Source organism: Phasianus colchicus, chromosome 4, assembly GCF_987193195.1.
Source record: "Phasianus colchicus chromosome 4, bPhaCol1.hap1.1, whole genome shotgun sequence".
Lineage (NCBI taxonomy): Eukaryota > Metazoa > Chordata > Aves > Galliformes > Phasianidae > Phasianus > Phasianus colchicus.
This window is the reverse complement of record NC_143439.1, coordinates 60,925,618-60,943,264: the sequence shown is the minus strand read 5'-3', so window position 1 is coordinate 60,943,264 and position 17,647 is coordinate 60,925,618. Positions and strand designations below refer to the sequence as shown.

The 17,647-nt window shown below is 42.5% G+C and overlaps 1 protein-coding gene and 1 long non-coding RNA gene across 13 annotated transcripts in view; one reads left to right on the top strand and one right to left on the bottom strand.

The window, feature by feature from the left end:
• The window catches only part of PPP2R2C (protein phosphatase 2 regulatory subunit Bgamma), a 173,557-nt gene that overhangs the window by 149,723 nt on the left and 6,187 nt on the right, over positions 1–17,647 (top strand). For all 12 annotated transcript variants that reach the window (XM_031588356.2, XM_090139685.1, XM_090139681.1 and 9 more), the window contains 2 exons: positions 9,300–9,469; positions 13,391–13,482. In XM_031588356.2, the coding sequence (XP_031444216.1) occupies positions 9,300–9,469; positions 13,391–13,482 (262 nt within the window). The remainder of the gene's footprint in view (positions 1–9,299; positions 9,470–13,390; positions 13,483–17,647) is intronic.
• On the bottom strand, positions 4,806–6,135 carry LOC116225785 (uncharacterized). The gene is made up of 3 exons (XR_004166157.2): positions 6,016–6,135; positions 5,020–5,149; positions 4,806–4,924 (listed from the first exon to the last, which is right to left on the bottom strand). It is a non-coding gene; the product is annotated as an uncharacterized LOC116225785 (long non-coding RNA).

Below are 17,647 nucleotides of genomic sequence, written 5' to 3'. Positions count from 1 at the left end.
TTAGCACCATTTCTCTTTATTAACAAACTCACTGGCAAAGTTACATTAATGTAAGCAGCTCCATAGTGAAGCTCCCACCCACTGATCCTTAGCTATTGATCTGGCTTTGCCTTTCAGCACTAATGCACCATCCCTTGTGGTTTGTGACAAGCTGCAGCAACTTGCCACAGATGGTAAAACAGATTCTTAAATATCGATTTGAGGCTCCACTTCTAAAAGTCAGATTCTCTAGAGGTATTGATGAGGAGCCCAGTTTTAATAACAGGTCACTGGATAAAGGAATGCTCTGTGGTAGGTGAAATTTCAGCCTTGAGGTGTGGGGGTGGCACCTGAAACTTACCCTTGCTCAGAGAAGGAAAATGATGCGTAAGTGAAAAGGGCATGAAGAGCTGCCCTCCGAATTTTATAAAAAGAAAAAGAAAATCGAATTAAAAAAGCAGCTTTTTTTTTTTCTTTTTTCATTTTTTTTTTCCTTCTCCAGAATGAAAGAGGATGAGCCAATACAGAACAAATGACTATTGTGGTTTAACCTGGCAGGTGGCTCTGCACCACATGGTTGTTTGCTACCCCTTCCCAGTGAGATGAGGAGAGAATTGAAAAAAAGTACCCACAAAGTGGAATGCGTGGGTTGAGATAAAACTGTTTACTAAGATAGAGAAAAAGAAAAGGATAATTATGACATGCACATCATAATCCTTCTCTTTGTATGTATATTCTTGTTTAGATATATATATCGATATATATATAACAATACAAGGAATCGCTCACCACCCTGACAGATGCCAGATGCCCAGCTAGCCCTCAGAGCAGTGGAAGACTAAAAGCTGAATTCCCACCCCCTTCAAAACTTCTGCATTGGTGTCATATGGCATGGAATATCCCTTTGGCTAGTTTAAGTCAGCTGTCCTAATTCTATTCCCACCCAGCATCTTTGGCCCATTGCTGCAAATGGCCTTGGCTCTGTACAACATTGCTTAGCAGCAACTATAAAATTGGTGTGTTATTAACATTGTAATTGTCCTAGAACCAAAACTTAGCATCATACCAAACACTCTGAACAGAACAATTTCATTCCAGCTGAAACTAAGGCACCAACCTGTAATAATATCAAATGTCAAGTACTTATGATTGGCTATTTATGTCATGTCTTACCTGATAAATGTATTGTAGCCTGCTTGTGAAGTTGGACTAAACAATTCCCACACATGCACATCTGTATTAATCCTTGTGGAACACAAAGACAGGATTTTCATGTTAGCAACATACCCTGATCTTGAAAGACAGTTTCTGCAGGAGGTGGATTTACAGGTGGGTTTTCTTAACAGCAGACAATAAGACATTCAGAGGTAGTGAAAGATAAATAATAATGGTAAATCAAACTATCATCGTAAGCAGTGAAACTAAAAAGGCATGAAGATACCATGAAAGCAGGGAGCATTGCAGCTGATTTTACTTTACTCATCATGAACTCAGGAACATTTTAGTATGAAATCCTAAAGTTGATTTAAAACTGTATATTAATGACTATCTGTGAGTAAACCAGAGGTTTGCCAGCCTCTGAAACATAACAGAAAACGTAGAAATGGAGCAAATACATAATCTTTACCCTTTGTAGTGTACTGTTGAAAACTTGAGGTTCAGGGACGCTAGCAAAAGTGAATTTACAAGCATTTTGCAGAGCTCAAAAAAATCAAAGGATTTTTTTTCCTTGAAGTTGTGCATTTGGTTTTGAACCTGTGTATAATTTTTTACCATTCCCAATATGTGTCAGTGAAATCTTCTGAACTTAACGAGGTGTAGTGTGGAGAACTGTCTGCTCCCACCTGTTCTGCACTTACCCTTTCCTAGTTCCCATTGCTGACCTCTGCTTGTTGATTGGAACAGACATGTACAAGGTACCTGTCCTTCCCTATCCGTCCATCCAGTGCCACTCAAAATTACAGACCTTTCAGAGCAGTCTAGACTGAGGACTCCCATTCTATTTAGCTGTTCTGTGCTCATTTGATGCTTTTGGTGATTGCTGTTGCCTTTTTTTCTGTCTTTGGTCCTTTCCCAGGTTAGAGATAAGACCTCAAGATGTGAACAAGTTGAATCTAAATGGCACACGCACAAAAACAATAATGATGTTTTCATGTTTTCTGTGGTGGAAAATAGTTTACAAAAGTGTCAAAGTTATATAAAAATATGAACATTTAGCTTCGTTTTTGGGCAAATCACAGCTTTCCTGGGAATCTGTGCTAATTTGCCATCTAAATTTCTTAGTATGCATCAGTCATTAGTAAGATTTTCAGCTTAGAATCATATTTTATAAGAAAGTTTTCATTAGTATAATCATGTAGTCCAGAAAAAAAAAAAAGAAAAGAATATTTAAAGTTCTTGTGTATCAATTCTCAAGAGAGATCTTGGCTCTTGACCCCCTGATAAGCTGCCATGGCTGTGCTGTTCAGAAGGGCAAGATTTCTCCATTTCCATTATCATTTTCAGCACATTTCTATTAGATGTTGCAGCCATTTCCATTTGGGATCTGACTGAAAGAGAGACTTAATTTAGTTGAGAAATTGTTTGGCCTGGGACTGCATCTGTTTTCTGTGCTGGTGTGACTTGAAACCCACTGGGAGAATACCTGACCCATCACCACTGTGTGTGCATCCAGTTGAAAAACACCTATTGTGTATGTTTGTGTGTAACCTGGGGGTTATCTGCAAGAAGTCCTTAATTCAGTCTAGCTGCAGTCTATGATCATGGCAGGACAAAGCAAATTATTCCCTTTATTGTTCTAGGATCTTTCTGGCTCTGGTCACTGCATTCCCTCCCTCCTCATCAGTTGCCATGCCTTTTTTCTGAGGTTGCCCAAACCATCTTCACCAGTTTGTGGCAGTGCCCTTTAGCAGGAGCTGGAGAATGTTGTACATCCGTCAACTGTCTTCCACAGAATCACAGAATGGCCAGGGTTGAAAGGGACCTCAAGGATCATGAATCTCCAACCCCCCTGCCACATGCAGGGCCACCAACCTCCTCATTTAATGCTAGACCAGGCTGCCCAGGGCCCCATCCAATCCGGCCTTGAACACTTCCAGGGATGGGGCATCCACAACCTCTCTGGGCAGCCTGTTCCAATGCCTCACCACTCTGTAAAGAATTTCCCTCTGATGTCCAATCTAAATCTCCCCTCCCTCAACTTAAAACCATTTCCCCTTGTCCTGCAGTTATCTACCCTTTCAAAGAGTTGATGCCCCTCCCCTCTGTAGGCTCCCTTTAGCTATTGAAATGCTGCAATGAGGTCACCCCACAGCCTTCTTTTCTCCAGGCTGAACAAGCCCAGCTCCCTCAGCCTGTCCTCATAGGGGAGGTGCTCCAGTCCCCTGATCATCTTTGTGGCCCTCCTCTGGCCCCTCTCCAACAACTCCCTGTCTTTCTTGTACTGGGGGCTCCACACTTGGACGCAGTATTTCAGATGGGGCCTCACAAGAGCAGAGTAGAGGGGAACAATCACCTCCCTGTCCCTGCTGGCCACCCCTCTTTTGATGGAGCCCAGGATACCATTTGCCTTCCGAGCCGCAAGGGCACACTGCTGGCTCATGTTAAGTTTTTCATCCATCAAGACCCCCAGGTCCTTCTCCACAGGGCTGCTCTCAGGGACCACTCCTTCCAGTCCGTATGGATGCCTGGGATTCTTCCTGCCCAAGTGCAAAACTCTGCACTTTGCCATGTTGAACCTCATCAGGTTCACCCGGGCCCACCTTTCTAGCCTCTCGAGGTCCCTCTGAATGGCATCCCTTCCTTCAACCGTGTTGACCACACCACTTAGCATCATCAGCAAACTTGCTGAGGGTGCACTCGATTCCATCATTGATGTCATTGATAAAGATGTTAAAGAGGACTGGTCCCAAGACAGACCACTGGGGGACGCCGCTCGTTACCAGCCTCCACCTGGACATAGAGCCATTGATGACCACCCTCTGCCTGCGGCCTTTCAACCAGTTTCTTATCCATCAAGTGGTCCACCCATCAAATCCACATCCCTCCAGTTTGGAGATAAGGGTGTGGTGGGGGACCATGTCAAAGGCCTTGCTCAAGTCCAGGTAAATGACATCGGTCGCCTTTCCCTTGTCCACTGATGCCGTCACTCCATCATAAAAGGCCACCAGATTGGTCAAGCATGACCTTCCTCTGGTGAAGCCGTGCTGGCTGTCACGGATCACACGCCCTTTCCTCATGTGATCAAGCATGTCATCCAGGATGATCTGTTCCAGGGTCTTCCCAGGCACAGAGGTGAGACTCACCAGCCTGTAGTTCCTGGGGTCCTCCTTGCTCCCTTTCTTGTAAATGGAAGAGACGTGACCCTTCCTCCACTCATCCGGGACCACACCAGACAGCCACGACTTTTCAAATATGATGGAGAGTGGCTTGGCAACCATCTCCGCCTGCACCTTGGCTTTCCTGATCCCACATCTGCAAGTCCAGATGGCATCCCTGTATTCTTCCCGGGTGACACGCCCTTGTTTCCAGAGCTTTTACACACCTTTCTTCGCCCTCAGCACGCCCAGCAGGTCCTTACCGAGCCACGCCGGCATCCTACCTCCTCTGCCCGCTTTCTTGTTCAGAGGGAACAAGGAGGCAGGGAGCTGGGAGCTTGTGATGCAGGATTTCCAGGTACTTCAGCCTAAGTAACAGCACTCACAAGATTTGGCATTGACTGTACGTGTGAAAATATACACACTTATTTCAATAGCTATGGCAGGTTTTTGGTGTTTTTTTTTTTTTATTTTTTTTTATTTTTATTTTTTTTTTGAACAGGAGCAGCAGTGAGTAGTCAGTGGTCCAGTTTCACTTTTTCATCCTTCTTTTGTAGAAATAGATGTTCTCAGGACAGAATACAAACTTAACAGTATTCTCTAGGAAGCAGCTCTGGTAAGTTTTTGCCCTTAAATAGAACATAGAAAAAAGGTTCTCCTGCAGCTATGTTACAGAGTTATTTTGTAAGGCTGGTTATAGTTTTTGTCCTATGAAATTTCTTACCAACTCTGTGAAGCTGCTAAGGCATCATCATCTTCTTTAGGTGTTTTTGTTTTCTTTTCAGCTAATCATGTGTTCTGAAATACACGTAGACATGATTCATCTTTGGTTTTCTTTTTAAATCTGTTTGGCTCTGTAATAGCAAAAAGTTGTTTTTATCTACAGTTCTGCTTTTGGTTTTTGGTAGTGACAGACATCTTCAAGATTCTGTTTTCATGCCTCAAGGTATACACAGTATTATCAGAACCTTCCCCTCTCCAGCTCTCTCTCTCTTTGTTTTGTTTACTGATAGTTCACAGTAAACCCCTGCAGTTATCATCAAGTGCTCAGGCCACGATAACAGCATTTTGCCAAAGCTTATACTCTACATTTCTCCCCTTCAAAAGCAATGAAAGATTTGTTTAACTGAATATAGTTATCTTTTCTTTTATGTCATCAACCCCTTATACATTTATAAATTCCTGTAGAAAATAAAGAGTACCTCCAGATAAACTTTCATTATATCAAACAGATAGCTTTTCTAATCCCTTGCCCCATATTATCTCAGATACCGTCATTGCTTTCTCTTTAAATAGATCTTTTCTTCTTTGTGCTTTGAAAGACATTCACGTTTGAATTTGGGAATATCTCTCTTGCAGCAGTGCTGTGAAGAGCTCGTGTTTCTGTTTCATCTGGGTAGTAGCGAAGGCAAGAGGAACAGGAATGTGAGAGGAGTTCTGAAAATTTTGCTGAGGCATTAGCCTTTAATATAATTAATATAACATAAAGGAGCACCTGTATTCCTTGTGATGATGTGGGAAAGAATACAGGATTGTGTGTGCTATTTTGGACTGTGATGTTACCTACCATATGACCCATCTTTAGCATTATCATTTTTTAAAATTCATATATGTTACAGCCATGTGGTGGAAGGGTGATACAGGAGTATAACAGCAAAAGCAATATACATACACTAGCATGGATAGAATGGTGCTTCAAAGGAAAAGTAAAGGTACTCACCTGTCTCCAAAGATCTAGGCTCACAGGAAAGACCCCACAAGGGAGAGATCTTCAACCAGAGATCCTTCTCCACTGGCAGTCAGCTCTTAAATGAGGTCTAAGAGAGGTGCAGCCAGGCTGCAGCCCTTCAGGTCACACAGCTGAATTGCCTTCACCTGTGCTCCCAGGGCTGACCCGGTCCTTTCCCCAGGTGCTCAATCAGTGGTTCAGGCTGTGACTCAACATTACCATACAACATATGCCAGAGTTTAGACCCTGTGGTGATTAAAGCTCAGGCCTGCAGACAAAACAGTAATTTTCAGTGGTATTGGTGACTGCATCAAAACTGTGAGCCTTTGGAAATGGGACCAACAAAAGAAAGAGAAAAACCTCTTCTGAGGACACGAGGTTTTACATTTTCTGAGGCTGAAGTTATATTTTGTCTATTGCTAGGGTTTCATAGCTGGTTGACTCCTAAAATATCACTTAGTTACAGTCTACTTGCTGTTCTTCAGTGATGTGTGCAGTGATGCTGTGTGATTGATCACTTTCCTGTGATGAAACTGTAGATATCTGCATATATTTCTGCACAGCAAGTGCACACTTTGGCAGTGCCTTTCACAGCCATCGATAGTCTGCACTAGGTCATAGAAACCCAAGGCACACTAACAATCATCATTTTTTTAAATGAGATGAGAGCTTTTCAGCAGATGGCAGTTCCTTTTGAGAAAGAACATATTTTTATGCCTCAGGCTTTCTTCAGGAGTCAGGGAAACTGGCAAGCATTTCTCTCCCAGCCCATACTTCTGCCCAAAGTGTGGAATTACTTCTGTGCAAAGCTACCCTGGTTTTCAACTTGGGAGCAGGAAGCGTGGCAGAAAGGGACTGCAATTGCAGGAATGGTGTCTGCCCTAGAAATTAATCAAGAAATCAATTGAGGAGTGTAGTAGACTTTGCAATCAAATGTCAGTAAAGTTCAGATTCCAAATTCTAGTCCAACAAGATCTGCAATGCTTGCCTGAACTAACGTACCAGGTACTTGGCCTTCACTGCTGTTTTGTCTCCAATTGCCTAGCCTTATTAGCCACTCTGAACTGACACTGTGCCTTTTTGCAGTGTGCATGTTCCCCTGCATTGATGCTAAACCACAGATAGCTGAGCCATAAGTGCTCTATCTCTCCTTCATTTCCCAGTGCCGCTCAGTGCCCTGTTCTGGTTGTTAGGCGTGCTGTAGTTGCTGCACTTCGTCTCTAATACTGAGAGTTACTTCTGATTTCCTTTAACAATTCTCCTGGTTTAGTTATGCTGACTATAGGAGATATCTGCAAAGAAATTCTGCTCATGGAATTGCTGCCTTTCTTTCTGCAGTGGTATTGGGCTTTCATGCCTGCAGTAGTTGGTGCAGCTTAATTAATCTAAGTCATTCTAATACTTACTGTGGTGAGGCTAGAAAAGCAATAAACAGTGCAGATAAGGGATGAAATGGCTTAATCTCATTAATTAACAAAACACAGAGCATCCAGGTACAAATATTACTTCTCTTCTAATCACTGGCAGTTGGATGAGACACATAGAACTGAGAAAACACATCTAAGCTGTAAATGAAGGTGTAGTTCAGTTAGGTTTTCTTTTTCTTTTCTGGTTTTAATAGCAACTTCACATCATAATTAGGAGGATGAAATTCTTGCCAGCCAAGTACATAGTTTGGACAGATTAAAGGCAAGAGGTATGAGAAATGATAATTGGTTCGTGCTCGTCAGAATTCTATTGAAAATCTGACAGGATAATTACAAAATACCTACTTTGCAGAATGTCTAGGCAAATTTTTAAAGAGCTATTTAAAGTTGCTCGTTTACAATCTGTCTGAAAAGTTTTTTCCCCTCTTTTGAAATAGTTCAGAGCCATTTAGAAGTGTTGTACATGTACAAATATAGACCTTATTCCCATGTGCATGCCTGGCTGCATTCCGTTGCACACCCCCAAAGAAAATTGCCCGTCATTTTTTTGCATTACCCCCTCATCCTTCGCCCACATACTCACCCTTAGCTTTCCGCTGAACATTATTTCACCTGATGGAAAGTGTAACCCTGTTGCTTTCAACAGGCTGAATCATAGCCATAGATTAATGAACTGAGAAAAAAAACATTCCAGTGGACTGCACAAAAAAGTCTGTCTTGACTGGCAACAAAAAGTTGTTCTACTTTCAGCACATCTCATCTTAGAGGGCATGGTGGTGATGGGTTGATGGTTGGATTTGATGAACTTGGAGATCTTTTCCAACCTTAAGGATGCTATGATTCTATGAAATGGCTTTTCTTCACCTGCTTTTGTAACTTGGAAGTCAGGCTCACCAAATTGCCAGTTTTCAAAAAATATTCTAGACATAGGTGCCAGAACCATACTGATTGTAGTGAAGGACATGGTTTCATGGTTAGCAAGAAATATTGGTGATAGGTGAACGGTTGGAGGGTTGGATGATCCTAGAGGTCTTTTCCAACTTTGGTAATTCTAGGATTTTACTGATAACTGAAAGACTGAAATTCTGACTCCCTACTGAACTTCACCACGTGAGGTCATTTGAATCACAGGGCTACAGAGTTCTGTAGAAAGGCCGCAAAATGGCTCAGGGCTTCTGTAGGAGTTGAGTTATGCCTTTATGCTCTCTTTAACCATTTGAGTCCAGCTATAGGACCTGACACTAGCACCAGCAGTTCCGAGCCCTGGCATGGCTGGAAATTAGTGAGGGATTTTTGGTGAAGGATAAAGAGATCTTGGTTATTATAATGGGCTTGTAACAAATGAGGTGAGGTTCACAAAAAAGAGTTGTTTCAATAATGGCAATTCCACATGAGTCATCAATATCATTATTGTAGACAGCCAGACAGGGGTGCCAAGGTCCTTGTACACCTGCTGTGTGACAGGAACAACTGCATTTTTTGTTATGTGTAAGAAAACAGGATGTGGGAACCCCAGGATGGATGCCCATGGATGAACAGCCTTGCTGTTCTGTAGATGTAGTCAACGACATGGTATATTTTATGTAGTTTCCCAAAGAGATGCTTTGGGACCATAGCGATAAGGTTAATTAGTGTAAATTTGAAGCTTACTGTTTGTATTTTTATGTGAAGATAAGATAATCTTCATATAAAGATAAAAGAGAAAGGATAAAGGTACCGGGCATAGAATTAATTCTATTTTGTGTGCATCTGTGTACTGGATTACCTTGTTTACAAGAAATACACAGCACAGATTGCATTTCTTCTACAGAATTCTGATCTCTCCCTTGCTTCTTTTTCTTTAAACAGTTTATGAAGAACCAGAAGACCCCAGTAATAGATCGTTTTTTTCAGAAATTATCTCCTCAGTGTCAGATGTCAAATTCAGTCACAGCGGTAGATACATGCTAACAAGAGATTACCTCACTGTCAAGGTTTGGGATCTGAACATGGAAACAAAGCCTGTAGAAACGTACCAGGTATGTGTCTCCTACTGACCTCCTTCTCACTGAAATGCAATGATAGAAAAACATCTCTCTATTAAAAAACTGGAGGTTTTCTTAAGCTTTTCCTGCTTGGTTTGAGGAGCTGCAAGTTAAGAGTTGTTAACCAGTGTGATTAAAGTCCTGATACTGGAATCCTTGCAGTTGCAAAAGGACAGTTTCAGCAGTAGTAAAGAAAGATGTGCAACTCCTAGGGAATCAAGATAACAGCATGGAATGGGCTCTTGAATGAGAAACAATGCTTCCAACAAGGGAAATCATCTCTTCACTTTGGCATCCATTTTCAGTTGATGTATTCTACTATTAACATTTGAAAGAAAGTGAGGAAAGGATGTTGTGAATTGATTAGCATTCTGCTCCCTCTGGGACTGCTGAGAGTTTACACCTTTATCATTTCAGAACTTTTTTTTTTCAAAACTTCACTATACATTTCTCCCTTGTGCCTAGTTCTAAAAGAGATCGTTGTTAAATCCTAACATTACCACTGACACAGCACTTTGTGAATGCCAGACAGACACATCTGGTTGCCTGAGTTCGTTGTGATATTATCCAGACAAAATGCCAGTGGCTGCAGCCAGCGCTGCATTTGTGCTCTGACATCTGTTCTAGTTGGCAGTGGAGGTCTGAGCTTTCATTTTGTGACTCTGCCTTCAAAAGGGAAAATGTGTCTGGGACACAGAAAATGCCTGTAACAAACACGCAGTGAGAAAAAGCTGTTAAGCTACCTACAGAAGAGTGTGAAAAGAAGGGAAAATGTCGTTCATCTGGCTTATGCATAGAGATGGTCCTGCAGTACTGTGGAACTTCATGTCCAGTGGCAAGTGGGGCACAGCAGTTCAAAGTAACAACTATGAAGATTATATTTAAAATAATATATAAGGAGAATTTGGTGGTAAGTCTTGTCAAAACAACCATAGTAATATTGGAGGTGTTTATTAGAAAGTGTACAGTAGATAAATTGGGCAATGTTTTCCTGTGCACCCATTGCATTTCAATGGATACCCTGTGCTGTATCCCCTGTTAGCATTGGGAACTCTGAGCCTGTGTATCTTTAAAATGACAGAATTGGTTTTGCTCTGAAAATGGCAGCATTTGCAATGCTAAATGTGTTTGAAATGTTGATATGCTGTAAAAATTGAGTGGGGAGGGTAAGAGTGAGACAGTGTTTTATAGAAAAGATACGTGTCTCAGATTTTAGGAACTTAGATAATATATTATTTTATATTCATGCTAATGGAGTAGGCAACCTTCTCCCTGGAGAGGAATAGCTGGTCAAGCCAACCTGTTCATCTTGGCTTTGACATCTGCTTTTATTTCCTGCTGTTGCTAGCTATGAAGCAAGCTGGCCACCTTTAAATCAGTCTGACACCCAACAGTGGGGCCAATTAAAAAGTTACATTTCTCCATGCTGAGATGTGGAAATTGATTATAATGTAAATTTCCCAGTATTAGGTATTACAATCAGAACAAAGAACAACAAACATCTGAAATCAGAACTGTGTTCTGGTTTACTTTAATCCAGAGATTGCCTTTCTTTTTCAGTGCTTTCTAAAGAGCATGCAGATGCACTGTCAAGTGCTGTAACCGAATGAGGAGAATCCACAGCTCAGAGGCCTTAGGAAACCCATAGCACAGGGCTGTGTAGGGCTCACACAGTCCAACCGCTCTCAGCAACCTCTGATCTTTTTTTAGCTGCAGAGTTGTTATCAGTGCTGTGGCCAAAAGACTGCTATTGCATCGAGCAGCTGTTGCAGAAACACTTTATCTGCTGACAGTGATTCAAACATGATTTTCTTCTGTTTATGCTTCACATAGAAGAAAAAAAAAAAAATAGTCAGATTATGGTGCCCTGTACAGCACAGAGAGCAATACAATAGAGTTGCCACTGCTTGAACATTGCAAGGCATCCCTGCCTGAAAGGATGCTCTTTTCCTGCTGCCCAGGTGAACGATTCCAGCAGAACCATACCAGCAGCTACCAGAGGTGAAAATGTTCACAGCTGATAATAGCTTGATCCGCTTTTGGCAGGGTTTATTGTATAGGGATTTGGACTAATGTGTCACTTAAGCACAATTCTTGATTGTGAATAGTCAGTCCCAGTGAAATAGCTCCCCACGTAGTCGTATCACTGTGTAATTCCGTAGCAGAAAATGACTTGATAATTCCATGAAGGTCTGACCTAAAACAGCACAGTGAAGGAAGGGAGAATGCCTGGGGTTAGTAATGAATTTGATTGGGATTGGGATGTGGTAAGAACAGTATGTACAGACAAAGCAAATCTGATTTTACCCCCAGTCTGTTGTGGCAGATGAACATGAAAGCAAGGTGAAAGTTAATGTTTTCTGTTAGATTTTCCTAGTCTCTGAGGGTCTGAATGTGGTCAAATGTGGTGACCAAAGGGCCGGCAGGAAGAACAAGCTGCTGTCCCAGGCCAGTTGGCAGTCAGCCAAGAAAAAGGGGCTGAGACCTTGAGGAAATCAGCAAGACGACCAAGAGAGGATATGCAAAATGCTTCTTGGCAGAGCTGATGAAAGGCACAGCTCTGAGCTGCGGAGTCGGACACGCGTTGCAAAGGGTGTGTGTGTTACAGTGGTCACCACAGATGGCTGCTGGAAGTGGGAACTAGGGAGGCCTAGAAATGGCAGTCAGCAGGCAAATATGATCTGCTTTCTTTACCTGCCCTAACCTTTGTGTTTCTTCCACATACTGGGAGCTCACAAACTTGATAATGGAAAGAACTCCAGTTCTGTAAGTGATAATGGTAGCACAAAAAGGCTCTAAGTTAAGAGAAAATGAAAGGATTTAATTACAAAGGGTGCAATAAATTGCATCAGTTCCAAATATTCCGACCTGTGAGGTAAATGCTCTTCAGGGCAGAGGAGGGTGCTGGGGGCGTGCAGGAAGAATCTCAGTCAGCAGACCCTTATTCAGATGGCCATGAACAGAGCAGTCTGTATGGAGGCACCCACAAAGCCAGTGCCCTTGTGCCAGAGCTCAGCAGTGCTGTGGGGTTGCTGTGTGTCCCTAGAGGCCCTCCACACAGCTTTGTTTTACAGTTTCTGCAACTGCTAGAGGAAAACACCAGGAATGAGAGTGCATCCATAAATTCACCTAGGCAGGGATTCTCTAGCTCATTATTTCCATGCAAAAGGAAACCAATCATCCAGAAGGAAAACTAATCAAATTCAGCAAAGGGTTGAAGCAGTGTGTATGAGATCTGTCCCTTTATGAGAACTCTTATTCAACCCAGAGGAAAGGTCTTCTCTTGGTTAATCTCACTTTTCAAGTATTTATGTGAGAATGTACAGTGTTGTTTTTAAGTCTCAGCCAAATAGTAAATGTCCTTGGGCTAAATTAGTGTTCTAATTTGCAGCCTATGGAACTGCAGCCTTGTGCTGTATTTTGCTTCTGAGATACCTTACCCAAATATATGTATTACTACATGCGACAGGTTCTTTTAATGGAGCCAGGTTCTTTCTGCCACAAGAAGCGATAATCCACTTATCTTGGAATGTGACATATTTGTTACAATTTAAATTAGATTTCGTGCACGTTAATTAGCACATCTAGGGCATCAGGTGGTGAAACATCTTTGGGAATTAGGCTGGCATTGAGAAAATCACCCAAGCAAGAAACAAGTGTGTTGTGGAGGGGTGGTTTGCAGCCTGCTGAGGAAGGTATGCTTCATGCCTTCCTGCAGCAATAATTCTGCAGCACCTGGTTAATTGGGTTGTGGGAAGGCATGGATAGCTTCTTTAAACACAATATCTTCTGCAGAGTTACCAATCTGCGCAGCATAATTTGCAAGTGACTGTGGGAGATAAAGCAGGGAGTGGGGGACTGGCTTTGGAGTTGGTTGTGTTTCATGAATAAGAGCTGTTGTTTTCTACAAAACAGGTCCACGATTACCTTAGGAGCAAGTTGTGTTCCCTCTATGAAAATGACTGCATCTTTGACAAGTTTGAATGTGCATGGAATGGATCAGACAGGTAATCAATCCTTATGTCCACCATTGTCTTGATTTAGCAAAAGAGCACCCTCCACGAGATGGACCACTCAAAAAGTAAGGTATTATGTATGGTTATTTTCCATATAAATTTCTATCTCTGCATGCTTGCACTCAGGCTGATAAAAGGTACATGGTTATTGGTGTAGCTTTGTCTCCAGCATCCTTGGACATTTTGCATACATACATTTTTAATCTTGGCTCATGCCTTAGGGGAAAACAAATTCAATCCATTTTTGCCTAAACTGTAGGTGCAAGAATTGAAAAGAATGCAAGTGATGCACACAACCTCCCAGCGTACTGAGGAAGCTTATGTGTGATCCTGCATTTACATGAGCTCTTTCCAAAATCCAGTTCATTTACTGGAGATGGGAAGAGAGAAAAAGCAGAGACAGACCCACTGATTCTCTGCAAACTGCTGCCACCTTCACACTGATTCTTCTGCAACCTACACTGCCCGGTTTTATGAATGCAAGGAGTGGTTCCTGTTTGTATCTTGATCACAGCATCTTGTTAAATCTTTTCACAAGAGATACTGGCACAAATGAGAAGGAGAGAGAGGGAGGGTGCAATTCAGCAGTGCCCTATTGCTCGCAGATAGTGGTGGTACTTTGGGCAGTGGGGATATTGCATTATAAGAACTAAGCAGCCTAGAGGACTGGGATGATAAAAATGAGTGAATCCAGGAGTACAAAGTAAGGTGAGGATTTTAGCTGAAAGCAAGCACGAAGTTCCATTTTACCAATTGGAAACAACTCATGGGGACATTCATGGAATTCATGGACACCATGGAAGGGATTAGCAGACTGTAGAATGCATAAGAGAGGGGGCATGAGCCAGGTTTGCATGGCACACAGTGACTCCTTGGTTCAGCACAGCTGGAAGCCAAAAGGCAAGTGCTGCTGGTCAGTTTAGCATGCTCAGAGAGCTTGGAACTGTGCCTTCAGCTCACTTAGCCTCACCTTTGGGGAAAGCAGTCCATCTCTTGTCACAGGGAGCAGGGATGCATGCCTCAGTAATATTTGCTCACAAGGATTAACTCAGTGTTGAGTATACTTCATGATACAAACTGCAGGCCATTAAAAAGCTGTAGGTGGACCACCCTGGGCGACATGCTTCCTAGATTATCATTGCACCTTGGATACCAGCTGTTGTTTTCAGTGTGGTCAGAAAGTGGGAGCAATACACAAAAATATGAGGGGAAGAGCCAGGTTTTGGAGCTTCTCTGACCTCCCAGCATCGTGCATGAGTGGATGGGTTGACTCCAGAGATTCTGAGTGCTGCTTGGTCCTGCTTGGTAGTTTGGTTCGACTGGAAATACCAAAGTGAAAGCCTTTCAGTGGTGCCGATCGCTGTCTAAATCTGATACGGAAGAACCACACAATCATAGAACAGAAACACAGAATCATTTGAGTTGAAAGGGACCTTTCAAGGTCATTTAGTCCAACTGCCCTGCAATGAACAGGGACAAATCAAATAATGCAGATATTCTCAAACCTGAACAAACAGTCAGGCCATTTCAGGTCCTTTCAGACCATTTTGCCTATCCTCAGTGGGAGTTACCAGTATGTTATGCAGGATGGGCAGCCACGTGGCCCAGAGTCCTTCTCCCTTCATCACATGAAACGCTGCCATCCACACTGATGAAGCGAGACCACTGTCTGAATGGCTGCCTGCTAATAACACAAGTTTTATTTAATAGCAGGATGTAAAATGAGTGTAATATTTTAGCTCCTACCTGACAGATCCGAAAGATCAGCGCAGTAAGTAATTATTAAGTGGGAGCCTTGCACTGTGAGGGCTTAATTTGTTGTACTGCCCAAACATCAGGGGGTTGTTAGCCTTGCACAATTACCAGATCTGTCACTAAGCACAATATGCTGCTCTCGAGAGTAAGGAAGCATTCTGTAGAGTCGCTGGCAACGTTTGACAAAAGATAAGGGTCCGCTCTAGTTTAGTTGTTTCTTTTTAAGAGTCAAATATACCAGTGCTGATGTTCATCTTTTGAGGTGATGAAATTCATATTCATTCTTCTGAGCTTCTTGCTTCTGTGCACAACAAACATTTTATCATTTTGCTACACACTACAAGATTATTTTGGCTTTGGTGGATCATAATTTACATTACATTTGGGTACCAGCAGCTATTAGAGAGCAGTTCATTTGAATAGTTAAGTCACTTACTTTGATCCTTTTGGTGTATGTCTTTCAACAAAGCCCTTTTGTTAAACGTTACTAAAAGTGGTACTCCTAAGAGATGCTGTAATATAATGTTTATGGCATTCAATCATATTCATAGCAGTAATAATTGCAGTTCTAAACATGTTACTTCTATCCTTTGCAGAGTTTACAGTGACAAGTTAAAGTGAAAAGGTTGTTCATTTAAAAATGAAAGCATGATTGTTACTTGGGATAAAATACTTTTTATTAATTTTGTCATTATTAAGGAGTTAGTGTAGGCAATGATAGAACCTGATGGTGAAGCTGCTTACAAAAAAAATCAATGTTCACGAGCTCTGATTAGAACGTGATTGATGCTCAGTTTCTCCAATGAACAGGAACTAATCTGATCAGACAGAGCCTATCTCATTTGCTGAAGGGCACATTAATCAGCAGGCACTTGGGCAGAAACAGTGGTCAGGGAGAGAGTCAGGCAGAGGTCTTACAGTAATTCAGCCAGATGAGCACATATTATGTGTGGTTGAGTATATTACACTAAAATCATGCCATCTTTATTGTTCATACATCATTATGTGACTGTGGAGAGTATGTGAGCTCTGCTTTGTATGCCACTTGCATTTGATTCTTCCATTCAACTCCAAAGTCAAGGCTTTCAGTAGCAACCCCCAGGACCCTGCTACTTACCCATTCTTTTTTTCAATTATACCTCAAAAATTAGTACTTACAGGTCTTTTGTTTGTTTGTGATATACTGAAGCAGTAAGTAAAAGAAAAAATAATGTAGTGTATACTACATGGTAGCAAATGAATACCTGAGTGACTGTTCTGTTTTTAAGACTGCAATGAATGGCGTATGGGAACCCTTCCAGGGAGGCTTCTGAATGCCATCACCATTAGTGCTGTGCAGATGAATGAAACCACACACGACTGTGCAGCCAGCCCCTCCCTACTGAAGTGTCAGTCATGCCGGGGTATAGCCGTCAGCCTTTGCTCTGTCAGGTGGAATTGGCAGGTCCTGGGGCACGGGCCGCTAACCGCCTGTTCCTGCTGGCACTGAGCTCTGTTCCAGAGTGCTGGGGGACATCAGGGCTCAGCATGACTCGTGGTAGCTTGGGAGGGCTGGGAGTTCCTCTTCTTATTTCCAGTCTTAACCCTGCGAGCAGGGTTTGAACAGCTGGTCTTTAAGGTCCCTTCCAACCTAAGCCGTTCTGCGATTCTCCGGATTGTCACAAGAGGATGTAGGGCCTTGCGTGTTAGTCCCAGAAGATAGCAGGGTAGATTAGATGGTATTGAAATCTTGCAGGTGTGGGGGCTCAGCATAAATGGGGAGATAGCTTCAGGTGAAGGAAATGGCCCCTTCCATGTTGGATGCCTGGAGAGGCAGCTCTGCAGAGACTCAGGACAGCATGTGGAGGCAGCTGTGGTGGTGCTGCTCTGAGGCTTGGATCCAGTGGTAGGTAACTCTCCCCCTCAGAGCATTAAAGGGCAGGCAGGCAGGGCTGGTTTCATTTTTCCATCATCCTTCAGCCTGCCATGTGCTGGCTGTTGAAGCCTGCCCAAACCTTGCCTTGCCTCATCCTGTAGGCTCTTGACTGGCAGTGAAGGGGGGAAGTTCTGACATGAACTGGACTTTTCTGAATAATAGAGATCTGTATGTGAAGAAAAGATTGTTATACAGCTCAGAAGACTGATCTGAGCCAGAATTGGCCCAAAGCAGGTTTTAAAACCTAAACAGAACAATGCATGATTGGGTTTTTAAGCAAGCCCTAATTCTAGCTGATAATCCCAGAGCTTCAGGATCAAGGCAGCTGAATCAAGTTGTTGTGATTAAAACTGTCTGTGTGCTGGGAAGGGCTGCTACATGGAGGACATTAAAGGGCTTGGCTTGCAGTAAAGAAATGTGAATAAAGTAGGGGAGTAACAGAGATTTGAGAAAGACAAAAGTACGCCAGTTCTCAATGACTGACTG